The 23,451-nt window shown below is 45.7% G+C and overlaps 1 protein-coding gene and 1 non-coding gene across 14 annotated transcripts in view; both read left to right on the forward strand.

Annotated features, from left to right (window-relative positions):
• PKHD1 (polycystic kidney and hepatic disease 1 (autosomal recessive)) overlaps positions 1–23,451 on the forward strand; it is a 230,830-nt gene that overhangs the window by 26,354 nt on the left and 181,025 nt on the right. For all 13 annotated transcript variants that reach the window (XR_005858607.2, XR_005858605.2, XR_005858606.2 and 10 more), the window contains 12 exons: positions 1,282–1,436; positions 3,105–3,289; positions 3,912–4,034; positions 5,189–5,294; positions 5,750–6,028; positions 8,476–8,606; positions 8,958–9,093; positions 11,824–12,019; positions 13,865–13,932; positions 15,176–16,783; positions 16,952–17,095; positions 22,766–22,979. Coding sequence is in view for 10 of the 13 variants with exons in the window: in XM_040697985.2 (XP_040553919.1) it covers positions 1,282–1,436; positions 3,105–3,289; positions 3,912–4,034; positions 5,189–5,294; positions 5,750–6,028; positions 8,476–8,606; positions 8,958–9,093; positions 11,824–12,019; positions 13,865–13,932; positions 15,176–16,783; positions 16,952–17,095; positions 22,766–22,979 (3,345 nt within the window). In the remaining 3 variants the exon portion in view is untranslated. The remainder of the gene's footprint in view (positions 1–1,281; positions 1,437–3,104; positions 3,290–3,911; positions 4,035–5,188; positions 5,295–5,749; positions 6,029–8,475; positions 8,607–8,957; positions 9,094–11,823; positions 12,020–13,864; positions 13,933–15,175; positions 16,784–16,951; positions 17,096–22,765; positions 22,980–23,451) is intronic.
• TRNAW-CCA lies at positions 22,099–22,170 on the forward strand. Its single transcript has one exon. It is a non-coding gene; the product is annotated as a tRNA-Trp (tRNA).

Here is a 23,451-nt window from a genome sequence, read left to right on the forward strand (position 1 = left end):
TTGGAGGGAAAGGTGTAGGAGGCTCAACGTGTTCAGCTTATCAGAAAACAGGATTAAGAGAGAAATTGCTTAGAGTACCTCTCATCAGGAAAAGGGCTTGGTTCTGCATCTCAGAGGGAGATGTAGGAGGAACCGAGGTGTAAATGTGATGTGGTCGCTGGCTGCTGCAGGTCAGACAGAAGACCCAGCGCTCCTCTGAGTTACGGGTTGGTGAAATTGGCTCTGCAGGATTTCGGCTGAGCTGGGAGACATCAGTTGTTCTCTGTGCTCTTAACCACACGGTGGCATCGTTGTACCACAGAAAGTCCCATTTTCTCGGTGGGAGGGAAAAAGAAAGGGAGAGAATTTTATTGGCGTGGTAGGAAATATTTTAAGTTATAGAAAATTAGGCTTTGGATGATTTCTAATATGAAATACCAAACTCTGCTCGTAGGGAGCACCTCCCCTACGAAGACAGGCTGAGGGAGCTGGGCTTGTTCAGCCTGAAGAAGAGAAGGCTGCGGGGTGACCTCATTGCAGCCTTTCAGTACCTAAAGGGAGCCTACAAACAGGAGGGGAGTCAACTCTTTACAAGGGTAGATAACAGCAGGACAAGGGGAAGTGGTTTTAAGTTGAAGGAGGGAAGATTTAGGTTGGATATCAGGGGCAAGTTTTTTACAGAGAGAGTAGTGAGGTGCTGGAACAGCTGCCCGGAGAGGCTGTGGATGCCCCGTCCATCCCTGGAGGTGTTCAAGGCCAGGTTGGATGGGGCCCTGGGCAGCCTGGGCTGGTATTAAATGTACAGGTTGGTGGCCTTGCCTGTGGTGGGAGGGTTGGAGCTTCATGATCCTTGAGGTCCCTTCCAACCCAAGCATTCTATGATTCTGTAACTTGAGGAAGCTACAGGATGAAGTGGGAAAGCTTCACGTTGTAGCTACGCGGATGGTTGGACTGAATGATCCTGTGGGTCTTTTCCAACCTTAGTGATTCTATGATTGTATGATTCTACCCAGCCTGCATTAAAATGGTACCTAAAAATGCCCATCTTGGAGCAGGAATCCCATGTGCTTGGTGCTGCCTGAACTCTTTGTTCCATCACAATTATTTAAAAACAAACAAACAAAAAAAAAGGTTTTTCCATCACCTTCTGTTGTGTGCAATGCCCACATCACTGGAGTACCCAACTCTATTAGAAGAGTGACCGCCCTCTCCCTGGGTCCTTCAGGAGTTTAGCTCACATCCAGCCTCCCTCGAGTGGTCAGGGCCTCCACTGATGCCTTCCCGTGGCCCTCTCTCACACAGAGGTGCAGTGCTCTGTGAGGGCTGTGAGGAGGATGACCACCTCTACGTCTCCACAGAGGATGTGAGAGTCAGCGTCACCATTCAGAGGCTGCAGGTGTCATCTCCACCTCTCGGAGGGACCTTCCGCCTACACCTGGGGAGCACAGTGATATCAGGTAAGGTGTGGTGGTCAGGTAAGGCTGTGACCACCTTTGCAGTAAGCCACGTGGAGATTCACCCAGGCAAATACAGAAGGGAAGGTATGGCAGCCTGGCAGATCTCGAGGTACAAAGGATCTGTGGCCAGTATGTTCCATTTCTCCTGCTCTTGTCATGGGGAATTGCTGAGTGATCAGGTATGGCTGAAGTTCTCTGTCCTGCCACCACATCTTTTCCTTGTGCTCCTGAGGACGTGGCTTAGTGGGCACAGTGGTGGTGTGTTGATGGTTGGACGAGATGATCTCAGTGGTCTTTTCCAACCCTAATGATTCTATGATTTGAGAATACTGAGCCCAGGAAATGCTCAGGGTACAGGCTGGCAAGTCAAACACACTGTGATAGTTGTGCCTTTGCATCTGATGATTTTCCAGACAGGAGCTAAGGATTATATGGAGGGCATATTTTCTAGATGTGAGCTACGGGATCATTAATAATGAAATTACTTTTTTCCATGTTCTTGTTTAAGATACTTCTGCAGCAGGCTGTCTCAGTGCTGCCTTACTTTGAAGGTCCTCCTTTAAAAAACTGTAGTCCATTTATCATAGAGTTGGAAGGGCCCCTTGGAAGGCCATCTGTCCCACTCCCTGCACTGAGCAGGAACACCCACAGTTCCATCAGTGCTCAGAGCCCATCCAGCCTGACCTTGGCTGTCTGCAGGGATGGGGCACCACCGCCTCTCTGCGCAACCCGTGCCTTCTTTTTTTGTTTAATGAATCATTTTAGATCTATTATTTCTGTAGTGTTGGATGCCTGTGGGTACTTAAGTCAGAAGAAATAAGATATGATTTGCTGTTTTTTGGAATTGAACTATCTGGTCCTCTTGATAAACAGATTTTGCCTCTCATCCCTTTAATCTAGGAAGATTCTGACCTATCTCTTTTGAAGGAACGTGACATGCGTGGTAAATTATCATGTCTTGCAAAAGTTTAGATTGCCAAGTATGAGAAATATTACAAAATCACAGAATCATAGGGGTTGGAAGGGACCTCTGGAGATCATCTATCCCAACCTCCCACCAAAGCAGTTCCCTACAATGGATTACACAGGAAAGCATCCAGGTGGGTTCTGAATATCCCCAGAGAAGGAGACTCCACCACCTCTCTGGGCAGCCTGTGCCAGTGCTCCATCACCCACACAGTAAAGAAGTTTTTGTCTTGTGTTCACATGGAACTCCCTATGTTCCAATTTGTGCCCATTGCCCCTTGTTCTATTGCTGGGCATGACCAAAATGAGCCTGGCCCCATGCACTTGACTCCCACACTTTAGATATTGATAAGCTTTGATAAGATTCCCCCCTCAGTCTTCTCTTCTCCAGGCTAAACAGCCCCAGAGCTCTCAACCTTTCCTCATACAGGAGATGCTCCAGACCCCTCATCACTTCTGTATCCCTGACTTAGACAGCTTTCTGGTGAAACAGGAACAACTGGAGAATGTTTTCTAGATTTTCTTAGTTATTTCATGGTGGCATTTGGAATCCATTAGACCTTCCCCTGCTGAATTTTTTCTGTAGTTACAGAGGTTTAAACCATCACAACCTTGTATGAAAAATGAAACATCTTCATCTTCTGTGAGCAGGTGGCTGTGCTCTCACAGAGATGATGATATCCACAGCCTTGTCTTTTGCAGGTGTTTCCGTGCACATCTCCTCCCACCAGCTCCGCAAGCTTCTGCAAACCAACACAGATAGGTATACAGCCCCATACTTCAACACCAGTGACTTCATCGTGACCAAAGACTCCGAGTCTTGCTATGAAAGCATCTGGACTCTCACCTGGAGAACAAAAGCTGGGGACTTGCCCAATGTTATCAATGTACGGTCATTTCTTTTGGTAATGTCCACCTTGAACCCCTTTCATTGTCTTTTGTCATGGCCAATTCATTCTCTCAGTTTCCTTTTATGCAAGCACCTTTGGGACATTAAGCAACAGCAGTTTAACTCCAGGTTAGATTGTGGTATAACTTCTGTACCGAAAACCTGTCTTTTCCAGGAATTTTTATTCACGTTGGGTTAATGTCTGGTTCTCCAAGGTCTCAGAGGAGATCTGTTTCACTGTCTCCCATCCTGAGGTTGATCATATTAAAGTTTTGCTTCAGTTAGAATGGTCTGCTTTGAATATAGGCACAGTCTGAAATTCTTTCTCCCATGAAAAGAAATTTTATTCCATCGTATATCCACGTCCTACAAATGTGAAGTTAGCTTCAAAGAAGCAGTGGGGTCCCCTGCTCAGGGTGGGGATGGGAAATGGGGTGTGTTGTGCAGACTTGGGAAATGAAGGCTCAAACCTGAAGACAGAAGCAATAGAAGCAGCTCAAGAACAGATTTCCAAGAGCTATTTCCCACCTTGTAGCAACTGTATATGAGGGCTGTGGAAATGGTCATACATCACATTGGCTGGAAAAGAGCAAGAAACTGAAATCCTTGTTCTTTGCCAGGTCTCTGCTGAAAACCTCACCGGTCTGAAGCCAGCTGTTTCCAGTCGCGTGGTTTATGATGGGGGTGTCTTTATTGGGCCAATATTTGGGGACATGCTTGCTACCTCCAATAACAAAACACAGGTGAGTCAACGCTGTGCCACACTTCCTACTGGTTCACCTGGATTCTGTAGGTCAGGAGTCCGACCGGTTTTCAGGTACTCACTACTGCTGCTAAATCCTTACAGAGGTCTGTTTTGTGATTCTCCATAAAGCATTCGGATCATGCTTTCTCTTCTGTGGAGCAGTACTTTCCTTAGGAGCTATTGCAAGTGAGAAGAGTTTATTTCTTTGGAGGCAGTGCTCAAGGTCTGACCTTCCCTGGGATCCCACCCATGCGATGTCCTGTAGTGCTGCCATCATAGTTGGAACTGATGCTGTATTCATCTGCAGCATTTCAGCCTCTGTGCTGTTGGGTAAAATGAACGGGATGCTGCGTGTGGTACTACTGTGTGGATTGGGCAGGTCCTTCAATCTCTGGATCTGAATTCTTGATTTGTAAACAAAGGGAGCAGGTAAAGCTTCTTGGCTGAACAAATCCGCTGAGCAGACAGATGTGCTGCAAATTGATGCACACGGATGCCTTCGCCTCCAGCAAAGACTGCAGGGGGCTGCAGTGATAACTGTGCAAGGCTGGATGTGCTCAAAGCCCTGCTGCTGGGCTTCAAGCAGCACCTGCCGTTAGGTCATCCTGCTTCTTTTATTTCTTTTTGTCCTTTTTTTTTCCTTTCTTGGAAACTACCTGTTTTTGTTATTTGCAGGTAGTGGTATACCCTCCTGGCACACACCTAATGCCTGTGGGAGAGAACAAGAGGGCTTTCCTATGTCCTGTGCTTTGCCAGTTGAGTCTTCTGAGAGGGGAGCTGATGTTAGTTCTCAAGGTCACAGCCCAGCTGTTTTGATTTAGCACCAGCTGTGAGGAAATAAAAATTGAGAGGTGCTTGCTGAACAATCTGAAATTAGTTATAATTAGCATTACAGGGTGCTAAAAAACTTGTTCCCAAAGTGGGATGGATAAAACTGGGGTATGGCAAGCGGGGTCTTCAGTGGGTGACTGGAAGAAGAGGAGCTGTGGGTTCCAGAGAGGAGAGGTGGGGGTACAGCTTCCAAAACCATGTGCTGCTTTATCTAAGATGAGCCCTAGCAAGCCATGCAGTGAAACTTGTGCCAGTGCAGTAGCTGGACAGATGTGGTTTTAGAAAGCACCACTTTAGAGTAACCTTCTTCTCCATCTGCAGGTGGTGGTGGTGGTGAATGATGTCCCAGCAAACTGTTCTGGTTCCTGCTCTTTCCAGTTCAGCCAGGAAATGACACCCTTAGTTAGTGACGTGGAGTATTCAGCAGGTAAGGGGGCTTTGGATCTGCACAAAATGGGGGGGGAGATGACTGTGGAAAAGGTCAAGTGCTGATGTGTGTATTCTTTTGGAAACTTCTGTTTTTTAGGGAAACTGTGCTTCCAAATTCAGCACTTCTGATGAGTTTGAGTCTTGAAGTATGTAGCACTAACACAGTTTTACAAAGGCAAGATATTAGCGGCTCAGAGGGAAGAGGAACAGTGATGGACTTGGTGTGAAAGACAGCTCTTAGCTCCTTCATTTTTAATAAAAATTGCACATAAAGGAGTAGCTGGACAAGGACATGCAGGAATAGGCATGATGGATAGCAGTGAGAAGATCATCAATGTTGTAGTTTCCAAGATATGTTCATGAAGATGATCGAAGCTTTTACCTGTTGCTTGAAAATAAATCCTGTGCACTGATACTCCAAAATTAATGAGTTGTTCGATTATATTCCTTCAGATGATGGATCCCAGGCCACAGTAGTTATCAGAGGGGTTGGTTTCTCTGAGGAGAACACAACTCTGCAGGTACGGGTGAAGAACATGACTTGCTACGTTGTGATGTCAAATCAAACCAAAGTGGTCTGCAAGATGGAGAGGCTGCCACTTGGAGTCCACCAGCTGACATTACTAGTGAGGCCTTATGGCTTTGCACTCAATGCCAGCACAGGAGAAGGCATATTCCTAAGAGTTGAGCCCAGGCTGGTTGCCATTGAACCTCCCAGAGCTTCAGAAATTGGTAGGTCTGAATGTCGGATGAGCTCTAAGGGGATGTCTGCTTTCTGTGTCTTGCTTTTCACAACTTGTTTTTTTCTATTACATTTCTACAACCAAGGACTTCATCTGATAGAAGAAAATATAATATAGCTGGGGATACAGTGTGTACCACAAAGTACTGGGGCAAGTTTCTTGCAAAAATGACATCTTTCTTGGGTTGTCTGTGAGGTCAACCAACACATCCCCTAGTAGTTTTATCCATTAATAGTAAATTCAAGCACAGGTATGTTCCTTCCATCAACTGAGAAGGGTACTAGAGTTTCATGGCTCATTATCCTATATCTATTTGATGTATTAGAAGTGTCGGGATTCATCTGGCCTAGTTGTAAAATGGCTAAACTTATTTTTAGGCAGCTAGGAGTATACCTAGAAATGGTATGGCACAGGTCTCCTCTGTCAATAGAAGTTCATCCAGGTTTTGTTTGCAAGCCTGTTAAATCTTTTAGCGAGGCACTTTGAGTTCGTGTTAACACACATCACTGAGACTAGGAGTATTGGTCATGCTGGTATCACATGGCTTGGAAAGCTGAACTGTGCCATGTTTGGTCACCTTGGACTAATTGGCAGAGGGGGACTATTGTCTGTGAACTTATGTGGATGACACATGGGACGGACTTGAAAGAAAGTGTGAATTCTTAGGATGAAAAGTAAGACACTAGTCACCTCTCTTCTTGCTGGGGTGCATCCTTGTCCTTTTCTTTCCTATTTGTTTTCCCTAATGAACATCATAGCAGGCTGAGACTCACTCTAATTCATATGAAAAACAAAGGAAAAAACAATGACAAGTTTTAGTGCTTAGGTCTTTCTTCTCATTTTCTTCCATGACAATACGGCTCTTCTCCAAATTACAGTGATCTGTCACTCATTAAAAAGAAAGCAAGTATAATGCTATCTTACATTACATATGCCTTGAACGTTTATAATTGGAAAGAATTACAGCTTCCATCTGTGTTTTTAATTTCTTCCATTTAAAATACCTCTCTTCAATCTTATCGTAAAGTGCACATATGCAGTATTTCATTGCATATGGATATAAGTGTAGACATCAAAACTTAAGAACATTAGTCTTGAAACAACATGCATGGAATCTGTACTCAAAATCTGAGTCTCCTTATCTGGCAACAATCACAGAAGCCAAGTGGCTTCAGTCTTTAGTTATTCCTATTTCTGACTTAGTGTTGCTGGGGATGACTTGGACTAGAGTTGGGCTAGGTGAGCTTTCAAGGTCCCCTCCAACTCATACAATTCTATGAGGCTGGGAACATCTTGAATTTTGATGCATCAGATCATGCTTGTCAAAATATCACTGGTCCCAGTGGTGCCACGTTGGGGGTTCACGATGACCACACAGTGTGAGCATGAGATGCCTGTCTAGAGATCATAGAATCATAGAATGGCTTGGGTTGAAAAGGACCATAGCGATCATCTGGTTCCAACCCCCTGCTATGTGCAGGGTCACCAACCAGCAGACCAGGCTGCCCAGAGCCACATCCAGCCTGGCCTTGAATGCCTGCAGGGATGGGGCATCCACAGCCTCCTTGGGCAACCTGTTCAGTGCGTCACCACCCTCTGGGGGAAAAACTTCCTCCTAATATCCAACCTAAACCTCCCCTGTCTCAGTTTAAAACCATTCCCCCTTGTCCTGTCACTATTTACCCTCGTAAACAGCCGTTCCCCCTCCTGTTTGTACACTCCCTTCAAGTACTGGAACACCACAATGAGGTCTCCCCGGAGCCTTCTCTTGGTGCTCCTCAACCTTTCTTCATAGGAGAGGTGCTCCAGCCCTCTTGAGTGGAAGGAGCTTCCTGCTAAGGTACCTGATTGCTGTTTACCCAGTTCTGCTTCCTGTTAGAGAAATTCTAGGAGATACTTCTAGACTTCTCTGCCTGTTTAGAGAATCCTCTAACTTTCCTCACAACTCTGCAAAGTCTCAAACCCTGCCAAGTCCCCGTCTATGAGAAATTTCCTAACCACATGCTTGAGGCTTTTCTGGCAGCAGGGTGCTCGGCAGCTTTTTGAACTGTGAAAGCACCTGCTGTGTCAAGCTCATTTTTTGTTCTTCCTTTCTTCCTGATTTCATTCTTGGGCCGGGTATCTTTCTAGGAGGGAGATCACAGACCAGACCTTGCTGGCTTAAATCAGTTTGTCGTTAAAAGACAAACTGAGAAATGAACAGTTCTCTTGTGCACCACGGACCAGAATTCAAGTAATAGACAGGAAGGGTAAATAAGAGGGAAGAAGGATCTTGGGTTAAAGAGGCAACATCAGGCAAAGCAAGGTGGAAGATGGTGATCCCCAGATCAGTAGTAGACTACTCCCTTCTGTAGTCACCTAGGAATAAAGGATCTTTTGCATGATAAAGACGCTATTCCACGTCTTTCATGTAACTAAAAATAATTGGTTTTGTAGGAGGACTGAGAGTGGCTCTCAGGGGGACTGGTCTGGAAGGGGTAAACCTGGTGTTGTTTGGATCTCAGCCTTGCCCGGTTTTGGAGGATACCAGAAGTTCAACACAAATTGAATGTAAAGTTCCTTCTCGGGTAAGAAATCACATATTTCTGGGGCATACAGTTAGTTAAGTGATAGCCTACAAGCCTTTTACATAGCCCTGGCCTAAGCAAATGGTAGTCCATCAGCCAAGTCCTGGCTGTGGGACATTTGAGCCTGGACTCCACCTGCAGTTTAGACCAGCCTAATTAATAGCGGTGTTTGATTTATGAAACTGAGTGGAACAGTCAGAAACACCAACAGATTGCAAGTCTAATGCACATACAAATTTGGGAACACCGTGTGCCTGACTTACTGGGTGTGGGAGATACATGAACATAGGAAATATTTTTCTTTTGTTGGCTCAGTCTTATTCCTGATGTTTTCTTTGCTTCTGTTTCCAGGGGGCAGAAGATGCTGCTGTCCGTGTGACGCTAGTTTCTGGGTACCAATCAACAACAGTCACCAACTTGTTCCAGTATGACCCTTCCTTAAACCCTGCAGTTGTATCGCTGAGCAGAAACAGAAGTGGCTTAGCAGGTGAAAAGTGTTTACGTGCAAATGGGTGTGTCGGACATCATCTGCAGCCCTGTTGTTATTGCCAGTGGTGGCTGGATGGAGGCAATTGAGGTCTATGGAATCTAGTGGTACTATGCACCTCCCTGTTGATTTCTTCTAACTTGTAGCCCATATGTCCCCTGCGAGTTCTGATCACTCCTGGCTGCTTTATATTTTTTTCTCTAGCTTACATAAGAGCATAGAATCATGAGTGTTGGAAGAGACCCTTAAAGGCCATCTAGTCCCACTCCTCTGCAATAAACGGGGATGCCTACAGCTCCAGCAGGTGCTCAGAGCCCCATCCAGCCTGGCTCTGATAATGAGTTGCTTGCCTTAGCCCAATAAGTCTAATATTATACATTAATTATACACAGACCAATCTTTTCTGTATGTTGCCCACCCAAGGAGGCATGCTGCAATCTAATGTTTAACTCTCAGTGCTGTCAAAGGAGAAATGAGCAGGAGTTTGGCCTCAGTCTACCTTCTTTGTGCTGGCTGAGGCAAGCCTGTGGTCTGGGACTCAGGGAGGTCCAGGTCTGGTTCCAATACTGTGAGACTGAAGAACCCAACCTGACCTCAGCTGTTCTGTCCTCTCCGTCTGTAGAAAAAACAGTAAGAGGAGGAATCATAGGATGGTTTGGGTTGGAAAGGACTTTAAGATCATCTAGTTCCAACCCCCCGCTATAGGCAGGGATACCTCCCTCTAGGAAACTAGGAAGAGAACAGAAATATTCCTGTTTTTTTTTTTTTAATGTTCCCCACCTCCATTCCTACAAGGATACACTCTGAAGTATCTTTTTCCAATTTCTTAAGGCGTATCTTAACAAAGCTCCCTCCAGCTCAGAGAGTTGGCATGGGTCAAGGGGTGAGACAGCTGTGATGGCAACAAGACGCAGTGCCTGCTGCACACCTGACATTTCTATCCCTTTCTCTGGTGCCCTTGTCATTTCCCATTACTCCAGAATGCATAAATAAGAGAAAACGTCCTTTATCATCTGAATATTATTCAGATACGATAGCACCAAGGGGAGATTGTTCTAGCCATGGGCAGCCCAGGTGCAAGGAACTCCTTAATGTTATAGTGTCTCCTGAATGATGCTGGGACTCAGTTCAATCTTCTGTTCAGAACCTCCACAGCTTCAGCTTTTAATATAATTTTCCTCCTATATAATAAAAAGAATAAATAAATTACACCGATGCCTTCCAGGCATCTAGGATTAAGCTGACAATTGACCAAGAGTCCAAAGAGTTCACGTTATTAATATATTCAGCTTCACAGGCTTTCAAACTTTGTTTGACTCTGTGCATGCTGAATGGGAGAGCACTGGTTTCCAGGTCTTCCCAGAGGAGCTTTGTACACATTCTCCTGCTTCGTGGAAAGGAGAGGATTCTCTGAGGCTGCAGTGACTGTGCCTGCTGGGGAGGCTGTGTTAGAGCCAGGTGGCCCCAGTCTGTGCTTGGTAGTCAAAATTGCTAGTCAGATCTGAAGCTTTAGGATGAGTTAGCCTATAAACGTTCTTTTTATGCTCTCCCTTTGTCTTAATAAAGCAGCTTAGCCATCCCTGTGTGGCTGGGGTAACTGTGTGACACGTGGCATGGTCAACTTGTGATGTGAAGTGAGCTCAGGGAGGAAGAGGGATGGGTGAAAATGGGGCTGCTCTGTTAAAGCTGACCCTGGGTAGATATTCTGTGTGTAGATGAGCATGTCAGGCTGGTCTGCTCCTGTGCATGCTAAGGGGATTGTAGCACCTTTTGTCTGAATCCAGGATTATCCATGATGGTAGGGAGTTGGGCTGGAGGACCCGTTCTGTCCTGTGTATGCTTGCTTCTGTATAATTGAATCCCTGTCTTCCAGAGGTGACAAAGGGATGCAATTCATCTCCTAAACACATCTCTGCCTCTGCTTGTTATGTGATCAGTGAAGAGAAATAGGCAGTTTTGTGGTAGGATTCACTACTGGTCTTTTGGAAATCTTCCTTAAAAGAAGGTGAATTATGCCACAAAGACTCTGTTTCTCCTCATTGATGAGAAAGCTATCTCAGAGCCTTTATTTGGACTGATACATGCCAACCTAAATTTTTAAGCTATTTCAGGAGGAATTCAGGTTATGAAATTCCCTTCCCCACAGTCCTTGTCCTTTTCTATTACTGCAGAAAACACAAGGCAAAATGACCTCTATCTTCAGTATAATTTATCTCACAACAGCACTTAAACTGGGGAGACTGATCTGCTTCCTGCAAACAAGGTGCTATGGAGCATGCATGGACATCTGACTATAGGCCCTTAAGGAAATTTTCATTTAGTTGTAGGAGATTCCATTGAAGTTTAAATACTCCCATAATGCTGAAAAGAGTGGTCTGGATCTTCGCAGGGATTTAGGAACAATCCCTCACTCAGCTCCAGTCTGTGAGCTGCAGAAAGTCTGGATTTGGCTCTAACAAGGTGTGGATTTTTAGGATATCTATACTGAGGGCTTCGATCTTATCCTAAATATCCATCAATATACTGAGAATGGGTCTAGCTGACCGTAGCCAAGCTCACAATATTAACATCTGATGATCTTATTGAGAAGGCAAAGGAATTAATAAAACACAAACACTGCAGTCTTCTGGTTTTTGGGTTTTGGCTGATGGACATGGCTGGACCTAATGGTTTTATGTGCTAAAATAACCATTGCCACTGAAATAATTTCATCAATTCTCCTCTTTGCAGGGGGTCAGGAGCTTCAGATTGGAATATCCTCATTTGCGAACTACCGAGGCTCAGATATCAAGGTCCAAATTGGGGGCATGTGGGCACAGATCCAGGCACAGATGGACAGTGGTCTTAATGTGACGCTTCCAGCCTTGGCTGCGGGATGGTACAACGTTTCCGTCATCATCAGTGGTGTTGCTCTTGCTTCAAACAGGTGAGTGAATGTGTGCACTTCCCTTAAGATATAAATTTTCTTCTCTGTCCTGTTTGGTATCTTAGGGTTAATTTGAAGAGGGAGGTAAGAATTCACAAATGCTGTATCTAACATGAAAATCTGCTGTATGGTATAAAATTACAGATAATTATCAAGGTTCTTGTTGATCTCCAAGTTAACAAACTGCTCATGCTAGTCAGTTAATTCCCCTTGGATTGGTAGGAGAGAAACACTTTAGAGAAACAGTTGATTTGATGGAAAAAACATATATTTGGGCAATCAAAGGTATTCAGAAATTCAAGTCAAATACAGATAAATCCTGCTGTACAAAAATGAGAAGAAAAGAAACACTTCATGAGAAAAACAAAAGCTGGTTTAAAAATATATATATATGCTTTGTCTAGAGAATTTTAAATTATTCTATTTAGACCATGGAAATGGTGAAGTCACCATCCCTGGAGGCGTTTAGCAAAGAATAGAAGTAGTACTTACAGTCATGGTGCAGTGGGCAGTATTGGTGGTAGGTGGACGGTTGGACTGGGTGATCTTAGAAGTTTTTTCCAACCTTAATAATTCCATGATTCTATTTGCATCTTTTACGGTGACACTGATTTAATTCCTAGATAAAAGCAATATAAATACATTAATGTAGGGGGAAGCCCACCCAAAAGTGATATGCAACCCAGACTTTCATAAGCAGCACAGTTTTACTCATCAGTTACCTGGCTCTAATCAGTGACAGCTGCTCAAAACAATCCTGAAACAATGGTATGACGGAGAAAGAAGCTGCATGTGTTGCTCGCAAACCACTGTAAACTGTTGCATCAATGAGCTTCTGAAGTAGGAAGCTGTGGACAGTGGGATGATGCACAGGGCTTCATCCCATCTGATACTGGAGTCTGTTAGCAGCACTTTGTATCCAGGAATAGAGAGCAGAGCTTCAGACTGGGTGTTAGGCAAGGGTTCTTTGCTGGGAGGGCAGTGGGCATGGCCCTGAGCTGCTGAGTTCAGGGAGTGTTGGGACACCACTCTCAATTGTTGGGTTTGGGTGGTGCTGTATAGAGCCATGAGTTGGGCTTAGTGATCCTTGTGGGTCCCTTCCAACTTGGATATTCTACGACTTTGAAGGAGCTTGATCATCTTAAAAGACAACCCTGATCTCTAGAGGGATAAATTGCAGGCGTGGGAAGGTCTACTTCTGTAGAGCATCTTATTAGAACAAGGATTGCTTTTGAAAGGAGAGTGATGAGGAGGAAAAAAATCAAACAGATGTAAGTGGGACAAAAGCAAAGCTACACCCGTGTCTGAGTGCCTTTTGGGAGGTTATACCTGGTTTTCCCCTTGCTGCAAGTTATCACCACAGTCTGCTTGCCACGGAAGGAGCAGGGGAAGAAGGGCAGCTAGGATCTCTGGAGCTCTTGCATCTGTTGACATGGCTATGCTGGAATCTGTTTAGCAGAAACCTCCACATTCTTGTTTGTTATAGGCAATTCACTGTGCTGTGTGGGCTACGCGTGGCCCACAGGTTGCCAGTTGGTAAGACAGTGTTCGTAATAGAATCATAAAATGCTTTGGGTTGGAAGAGATCACCCAGTTCCAACCCCCTGCCATAGGCAGGGACACCTCCAGGTTGCTCACAGCCCCATCCAGCCTGGCCTTGAGTGCTTCCAGGTAGGGGGCATCCACAGCCTCTCTGGGCAACCTGTTCCAGTGTCTCACCACCCTCACAGTCATGGATTTCTTGCTAATATCTAGTCTAAAGCAGCCCTCTTCCAGTTTAAGAAATGAAAGACGTTCCACAAAGAAAGCAAAACCCCCAAACTTTCTGTGTTGCTTGTTTTGCAGGGTTGAGCCATTAATCCACTACATCTCGGAGGTCTTCAGCATCGAGCCGTGTTGTGGCTCTTTCCTGGGTAAATAATGGCGGTACATCTGCAGCCACTTACAGAGGTTAAAGGGATCAAGGGCACAGTTTCCCTGCAGGACTGCAAAGGGCATCCCGTTTCACATCAGTTAAAATGAGGGTGTCTTAAATCTGTGACTCTTTATTATGCAGACATCAGACTGCAGCAGCCTGGGAACGTGGGATTTCAGCGAGCATCCCTCGATCTGGTTGGCTGGCTCAGGGGGTCCCAGTGCTCTGAGTTTGATTTCCCCAAGTCTTTGCATGTTCCCTTTGGGGAGACAAAGCACACCCACACCTGACTCATACATGCTGTACCTTTCAGTCATTACGCCTCCATCTTTCGTGACTTTATGCGTGGAAGTTAAGTGGATGGTAGGGTGCAATCCTGGTTTCAAGCAAACACTCCTTTCAGTCGATCCCAAAAGAGATATCTATTTTTGTGAACTTGAAAACACACAAAAAAGCCTTTTTCAGTGTTAACTTTAATCAAAACTGAAATATTGATTAATCCTATTCCATACTCTAAACATCTGAAATCTTTTAACTGTGTTTCAGAGCAAATTATCACTGAAGTAAAAACAAAAATTTCGCTTGAGATCTTAAAGCGCAGATTTTGGGTTATCCTATTTTGTCATTTGCCTGCGGGGTGGAGGAGAGTTGAATCCATTTGGTGAATATTACATGAACTCTTATAGAGAAGACAGAAATTTCTGTGATGTAACTTCAGGTCCTCCCCAGATTCCGTTCCCAGCCTCACGACATGCTTAAAGATAGGAAAAGCTCTGGCTTTGTGCTGTGTTAATAGTTCAGTGATTTGTGAAGTGCTGAAGCCTTTAAAGAAGAGAGATTAGTTTGAGCTTAGAGGGCAAAGGCTGTTATTTCTGAAGAGTTAACTGCGTTAAGAAAAAAAATATTGCACCCCTCCTTTCATTTTCAGGGGGTACATTGGAAGGTAACCACTGATTAACTCCTGGCTGCAGTTTTGTGAAGGGCTTAAGCAGGCAGGGCACTGGGAGGCTAACTAAACGGAGATGGAGAGACGTTTCGGCTGGCTTTGTGAGGCTGCTATGGGCTTGGAAGTGTGGAGTTAACTTGGGAATGCTGAAGGTTTTGCATCTTTCTCGTCACTTCCTAAAAAACCCGGATTGCTGCTTCAGTGCTGTTCTTATCCTCAGCACACACAGAGTTCACAAACAGTCATTCATTCCTTCCTTGCACATGATATTCCTTTTGTTTGTCTTTCTCCTAAGGTGGAACGCTGCTCACAATCTCTGGGCTGGGCTTTAGCCAGAATCGGTCCCTGGTTTCTGTTTCAATAAATGAACAAACCTGCCTGGTTACCCGCTTGGCAGAAGAGACCATTTGGTGCCTGACTCCGCCAGCTACTAATTTGTCTAATGAAGTTTCTCAAGATGTCCCTGTCAGAGTAAATATGCTCATTAGCAATAGCTCGCTTCAAAACGTTCCCGTTGCAAAAAGCATCACCTTCAATTACCAAAGAGCTTTGACACCTCTGGTTACCACAGCTGAACTGGAAATTTTGGACAGCAGCCTTCTCTTGAGCATCCAGGGGGTAAACATCACTGGATCTGTGGCTAAGCTGGGAGGCAGCGAATGTGAGCTTGAGCTGCAACGTGGCACTGAGTCTGCAGTGTTTTATGAGTGCTCTTTACCACTGAGCAACCTGGAACCTGGGATTTACCCTGTCCAGGTTATCCAGAGACAGCTTGGATATTCTCGTGTGACAGCAAGGCTGAAGACCATCATAGTAACTCCACGGATAACCTCCATATTCCCATCACAAGGGTCTATTTGTGGTGGGATGTTACTTACTATATCAGGGATTGCTTTAAGAGCCAGAAGAGATTTGGGACAGGTCAGCCTGGATGGTAATTATTCCTGTGAGCTCCAGAGCTCTGACAACAGTACCATTAAGTGCATGGTCCTTCCAGGGACACACCTGTTGCCTTACCAGTGGTGGGCTGAGGTGTCTTGGGCTCTTAATGTCACAGTGACTGTCAGTGGAATCAGCAGTGTCTGCCTTGGGGATTGTACACTCCACCTTCGTGAGCACTCAACTCCTCTTGTAGATGAGGTGACCTGGGAGACCAATGGGATGTACACCGATGTGACCATCAAAGGGCAGAGATTGGCGTGGCCAGGTGACAGCCCTGTGGTGCATGTGAACGACCAGGATGTCTGCAAGGTCACTTTCTGGAATGAGACCATCGTCAGGTGCCAGATGGACTGCATTGCCCCAGGGGATCATAACATCTCCATATCCAACAGAAGTGGGCAAGCTTGCTTCAGAAGAACATCCAGTGTTCTCACCACCACGCCTCAAGTGCACCAGTTTTACCCCCAAAACTTCAGTTCCAATGGTGGAGGCCTGCTCACCTTTGCAGGTGCAGCACTGAAAGGAAAGAGCAGGACATCTGTTCTCATTGGTCAGCACCCATGCCTCATCCTCAATGTCACCTGCATAGCCATCCAGTGCACGGTGCCCCCAGGCAATGGTACTAGGGCTCTGAGGCTGACAGTAGATGGCATCTCCTATGATGTTGGAAAAATCAGTTACAATGAGGAGTCTACGCCAGCTTTCCTTTCACTTGTTGTGACTGGCCTCCTATTTACAATAAATGTATCACAGGTCATGGAGATGGACACCATCCACGTATTTGTTGGGGACTCTGCTTGTAGGGGTGTCACCATCACCCACTCAGAGCTGCAGTGTTCTCCTCCTCTGCTCCCTGCTGGTGAATACCCCGTGCTGGGCCTGGATGTCCCCAGGGGCTGGGCCTCCTCCAACCTGACCTTCATCTCTCAGCTGATGGTGACAGCTGTGCGTTGCAACTGGGGTAAGTCACAAATGGTCGTTCCTCCAAGAGGTGCTGTGTGATGGATTGTGATTATTTTTGTTCTTATTTTTTTGCACGACGACAAAAATTTTGAGTCCATAGAAATACTCCTCTTGATTGCTGGCTACTGGGCTATGTCTTACATCTCATTTTCTGTTCTTTTCCAAGGTGGCTTGAATGGAGGAGTGGTTCACCTGCATGGAACTGGATTTTCTCCAGAGCAGACTTCGGTCACCATCTGTGGCAGCCCCTGTGAAATGTTGGGCAATGCAACGACAACGAGCCTTAGCTGCCTTGCACCACACTTACATGGTCAGCTAAGACACAAAATCTGGCACTGTGTTAAAAATACCCCCTAAAACCATATCTAGACCCAAAAAGGGGAGTGGTTGCAGTGTACGTTGTCCTGTGGGTAAAGAAAGTGGAAGCAGCCCTGGAGAGAAGAGAGGAACCAACATAGGCTTCTGCTTTTTGAGTTCATTCCAATGTCAGGAGGTATTTTTGCATTCATGGCCGTGGGCTTTGGATCCACTGTGGCCTGAGCTTCACATGCTTCATGGCTGTGTATGAGGTGTGAACAGTGACAGTGGTTCCTTAAGGCTGAGAACCAAAAGGGTTAGAACTTGATGATCCTTGAGGTCCCTTCCAACCCAAGCCACTCTGTGGTTCAAGATGCTTGAACAAGACGTATTTTCTCCCTCCTCTATTGGCAGCACATTATTAAGCTCCTAATGTTGGCAAGAGGCAGTATTTAAGACTTTTAAACCTCATCCTGATATATGAGCTCTGATTTTTGAGTGGTGCTGCGTGGAGCCCAGAGTTGGACTCGATGATCCTTATGGGTCCAACTTGGGATATTGTATGATTCTGTGCTTCTGTATATTCAGTTCCCTAAACACAGTGTACAGAGTGACCACCTTGGTGCTGCACCGTTGCAATACTGGTGGAACAGATCCTAGCAGCTCCATAGATTTGATGGTGGGAGGAAAATCTGGAAATCTACAGAAATCCTTGTGATTCTGTGGCCATCCAAATGACCAGAGATCTCATCTGGGGACCTGGAAGAAAAGTGGCTTTGAAGGTTTGCATGAGGGTAGATTGCCAAGGTTCTCCTCAAAGGTGTGAAAGCTCCATCCTTGGGAACAGTCAGAAGGTGGCTTGATGAGCTGATGAGAATCCAATCCAATGTGAAATTTAGCATTGCTTTGAACAGGGCTCAGGATGAGAGGTGTCCTGAAGTCCCTTCCATAGAATCACTGAATCATTAAGGTTAGAATAGACGGCTAAGATAATCTAGTCCAACTCTCAACACATCACCACCATGTCCAGCCTCAGTTACTATGAAATCCAGAAGTTTCTCTTGTCTTCCAGAATTGTTTACTTTGCTGATCCTTGAGGAATAGAATAGAATGTATCATAGAATACAGTTATTTAAAAAAACAAACAAACAAAAAAAAAAACAGATGCTAAGTGGAGAATCCCAAACCAAAGCTCAGGCAATCAGCAGGGATCTGCGTATGGTTCGTAAGCTGGTGTGCAAACAGCACGAAAAAAAACAAAACTGAACAATATAAAAAAAATCAGCATGTAAAGCAAGGCGTTTTAGTCATTGCAGGAAGAACAGCAGAACCAAAATGTAATCAAATTGATGCTAACTGGAAAAGCGTTAATCACCGTGCTCAAAATTCACTGGGTGGTGAGGTGGCAGTGGGGGGAGCCTGGGGAAATCCATCTCACAGGCAGCTCTGCAATTCTTTTTCCCAGCACGAGATGTCAGCAAGTGAATGCTGATTGCTGCCTGCTTGCTGGCTGAGGTTTTTGGATGAGAAGATGCAAAGGGAGCGATATCTCCCCAAGCAAAGGGACACACGCTTAGGTCCACTTAGAAGCCACCCCCCCTCTGTCTCCTGCTGTGGTTTTGGCACTTTACAAATCTCAGCAGTTGAGTTACCGAATTATTTTCTGTAATGTATGTCGATGCATTTACAGGATTTTTTTCTCCCAATTAAGAAAAGTCCTTTGTGGGTTTACTTAGGCTATTTGCAATCACTGAGAGGTGTATTTAGCCTATGTGTATGTGGCTGCACAATTATGTATAGCATTAGTGTTGTTTTCCAGACTGCCTTCCTCCTAGTTTTTAGGGTGTTGCATCCCCCACTGTTCAGGGCATTAAGTGCAGTCCCACCTCATTCTTTACCTGCTGCCATATGCCTGGAGGAGTTTGCCACTTGCAGCTCTCACATCCTTTCTTTTGTTAGCTTCCTCCACGTGAAAGAGGTGGCAAAGGGATTCTAGGGATGTGAGCCATGAAGAAGAACAGAGGGGGAGTGGTCCTGGGCCTGTAAGGCCCCTTCAGTGCAGGGGCTGCTGCAGCCAGGTGTGAAGCTCAGTTGCCATTTCCCAGCTCTTCACTTGGCCCAGGGGATGCTAAATGAGAACTTAAAAATAAACTTGTGTTTATCCTGCTGGAACACACCATGAATGGAAATGCCTCCCCTGCATAGCTTGGGGATGTCAGGGAAGCTCTCTTCCCAGGACTTTGCGATGGGCCATGTTGTGCTCAACCTGTTCATGATGATGAGATACGTTCACGTGGGAGTCCTTAGCTGGTCCATCTGGCTTTCTTATATGGTCAAATCCTTAGAACCTCACCTCTGCAGATAAGCAATGGGACTTTTTTTTCCCATTTAACAGATGGTTTTCTAAGGAGCCTGTCCCATTGGGTCTTTCCTTAAGAAAAGGGCTTGCAGTGAGGTTTTGGGTTGATCATTGGTATGACCTGGGCTCAGGAAGTACTTCGGTGTGCTTCTTTCAGGGCACAAGAAGTGAGAATGCGAGCCCAGGCTTTAGCATGTGGGATCTTTGTGAGCAAATCCCCGACCTGCCATTAGCCATGTCACATTGGTAAAAGTGGATGCTTAGAGAAGATGGTTTAGATTAAAAACTAGGAATGAATGAAATGAGGCTGGTTTAAGAAGGAGAGAGACGTGGCTTATTGGAGCTCCTTGTTTGGAGCAGAAGGAATGAGGGGAAGGAGCTTTGGATGCAACAATGAAGTGTACCAAGGGGATGCATTGAGTAGGACCACAGGGAATATAATGAGGGAAATGGGGAGATTTGCCCATATAGGTGCAGAGGACCTGAAGAGGAAGTGCTGTAGCAATTGAAATGTAAGTAGTGGCAAGGGTCTCTCACGTTTATTGAAGATATCAAAGCAAAGCGTCCAAATGGTCCCTTCTGCCCTTCAAATCTGGAAATGAAATTAAGAAAGAAGAGGAGGGGGAAAAAAAGCATATTGATTGCATGGCAAGAGTGTTCTGACAGTGAGATCTATCAGGCAGTGGAATAGATGCTTGCCAAGTCACCTCTTGGGACTTCTGAAACCCGGCTGTGCAAAATGAATGTCTCATAGGGAGCCATTCTTCATAGGGAGAGGCTGGACTTTATGACCTTAGAAGGTCTCTCTTTTTCCTCTCCCTTTCCTTTTGCCTTTATTTTCAGTTTTCATTTCTTTCATTTGTAACCTGTTTTTCCTCTCTGCTGAGTGGAAGTTAACGTTGTGCTCTGCTGCCTGCTACGTGAGCAGTGCATAGCTGCATGGTTTGGCACCAGGACTCTTTGGGCAGTTGTTCAATCAATCTGCAGCTGCCCTTGGATCTCCTGTAGGGCTTAGCCTCATCACATGTCCGGCAGTTGTTATTAAACAGTGACCCAGAACAAAGCCCTGGTGCTGAACAGCCCAGGATCCTGGCTTAAGCCTGAGCATCCTTCAAAGAGAGGGTTGGGGGCAGCCGGTCCCCAACCCATCACCGACACGCAGAGTTTTGGCTGCCATCATGTCTGACCTCAGAAGAGATGCTGTGATGGGATGAATGCATTAATCTTGGTGATGGGATTGTGTAACATGTGATCAGCGGGTTCTATATTTACAGGATAGATAAAGCATAAAGAAGCTTTATTCTGGGACTCAAACACTTATCAGTTAAGCAGGGAGAAGCATCCCAGAATGAGTAGACCGTACACTTCCAGGATATGCTAAGTGTGTTGCCATCTTTAATTGGTATTTATTTATTACTCTTGTGGCAGGAGAGAACGGCAGCTTTCTGCTGCCAAGGGTTACTTGCATTTAGTGGTCAGAGGAAGGGGGCCAAGACTTCCTCCTAATTGGGAAGGGTATTAAATCCTCTGGGAATAGGGGGATGTGGTAATTTGGTAGTATAAGAACCTTGTAAATCCTCAAGGAAGGGATGAGAAGTAGACCCAAGTAGTGGTATCACCACTGTGTGGACTGAAGCTGTAGGGTGTGGAAATGGAGTCCCTTTCTCTTTCCCCCTGAGGGGGAAAAAGTTGTTCTAGGTGTGTTTACGGAGTGTATGCCCTTTGTTATTGCTGTTGTTGGTTAGACATCAGATCTAGTTGTATCATCTCCCTGACCACATCTGATTGTGTCACAGCCTTTCCTACTGCTAGTAAGGCAGAAGGAGCTTTACCCTCTTACAGAATGGGAAGGAATTCCTTTCATGAATTTGTTTTAGTGCAGATAAAAAAGGCAAGTTAATGGCAGCATTTAGTCCTCCTGATAGTCTGATAGTCATTTGCCAAAACACAGGTGTAGGTAGCACTGTTTGAAATGCGCCTGGGAATGGCAACCTGGCCTTCAAGAAGGTGTGAGGCTTCTTTGGGAACTACAGGACTGCTTGGGTGTCTCTAAGTGTAGTTTCTGGACAATAAAAGTAGCAATGTAGGCATGATACCATCACTCCTTTAGGATTCTCTGCCTGTTAGCTCTGTCTCTTGTTCCTGAGATCTTTGAGGAAGGGGTCATTTTTGGTTGTGAGAACTATCAGGGCAAACTGTGTGAAGATGCAGGCAACCTTTTTCTTATTCCAAGTAATGGTTCACATTTTTAAGGTATTTTTTTTTCTAGATTTGGCAATAGGAAAACTTAATTTCTGTTCACATCTTTTTCCTTAAATCCATTTCAAAGCAAAGCAGCTGCTCCCATCACACCTCTTAGCATACCCATGGTCCTAAACTGGTCCCCTCATTCACCCATGTGCCCTAGAAGCCCTCCAAGCTGCACAGCAGTCACTAAATCTGCATCTGATCTTCCAATCCCAGAGATGTAGATCCTTGTTATACAAGGGGAGTTACGTACAGACACACACATGAAACATGGAGCTGCTGGGAAACAATGCACCCCCAGAAAGATGTACCAACCTGGAGGTTGGGACATACAACAGGTAGCAGTGACACATGTAGCCAACATCTGCTTAACTTCAGTGACCCATGGGCTAATGTGGGTGCCTGTCCCTGACCTCGTGGCGCAATGGTAGCGCGTCTGACTCCAGATCAGAAGGCTGTGTGTTCAAATCACACCGGGGTCAGCATATCCACCTCTCTGGGGTGGTGTGATGGGATGGCTGGACCAAGGGCAGCTCTTTTGCTCTCCTGCTCCAGATCCCACAGCTTCACTGACAGGCAGCAAACACACCCTGGCAGACGGTCTTGACTTGCTGGTCCAGTTTTGGGAAGTATCTGCATAGAAGGTGGTGACGCACTGAACAGGTTGCCCAAGGAGGCTGTGGATGCCCCATCCCTGCAGGCATTCAAGGCCAGGCTGGATGTGGCTCTGGGCAGCCTGGTCTGCTGGTTGGTGACCCTGCACATAGCAGGGGGTTGGAACTGGATGAGCATTGTGGTCCTTTTCAAACCAGGCCATTCTACAATGCTATTATTCCCTCACCCCATTTTTAGAAGGTAGGCAGTGGATGACCCAGCCTGGTGCCGTGTCTGGGCACTGTTTTGCCTGTCCCTGGTACCCCTCAACAAGGAGAAGTGTAGCTGGTTCCAGTTAGGGTTTTTTGCAAAAAGTCCATCTTGCAGTCCACCTGGATCTTTAGCGGGATTGGGTCTGTGTGGGGTTTAAGCTTTTTTCCTACGTAAGCCATTCTGTGATTCATTCCCTTCCTGTCTTTGCAGCATCCTTGGCCTTTCTCTGCAGCCTGACCCACTCTTCTGCCAACTGCCAAGAGGACAGATCCACCATTATTGAATGCGACGTCCAAGTCATGGTGGGCTCCTACCGCCAGCGAGGTCCCAGGTCCTACCTGTACCTGTGTGGGGAGAGCCAAGCTCAGCAGCAGCAGGGGGACACCGGCCCTTCCCAGAGCCACGTGGTGGGACTCATTGCCAGGTTAGTTCTACGCAGAAGGTATTCGCTGCCCCTGCCAAATGATGGACTGCAGAAGGGGGTAATTCCTAATTCTCAGGTTGACACCAGGATATGATTCCTAATTCTTAGGCTGCTGCCAGCAGAGCAATTTAGCCTTGAGACCGCTAGAGAGCTCCGCTGGGTCGTGAAATTCATTCCTTGTGTCTATCAAAGCATTTCTATTCCCCCCTCCCTTCCTCTCCCATCTTTTTTAAAGGGTTTGAGAAACATCAGAAAATCCATCTCGTAAACAGCCTGCTTTGTTCCTTCTTAGGTTTTAATATTTATCTTCTGATCCAAAGCAACATCTGGTGGATGCCAATGGGGAAAAAGATTAGGCATTATGAAAAGCAGAAGCCTTTGTAATTTTTTTCTCCTCCCCTTTCTCTCTCCAAGCAGTTTCATAAGCAAAAAGTTGCAGAGAAAATTCAGCAGGCTGTGCAGCATTTACTCA

The sequence above is a fragment of the Gallus gallus genome, chromosome 3, assembly GCF_016699485.2.
Source record: "Gallus gallus isolate bGalGal1 chromosome 3, bGalGal1.mat.broiler.GRCg7b, whole genome shotgun sequence".
In the NCBI taxonomy this organism is placed as follows: domain Eukaryota; kingdom Metazoa; phylum Chordata; class Aves; order Galliformes; family Phasianidae; genus Gallus; species Gallus gallus.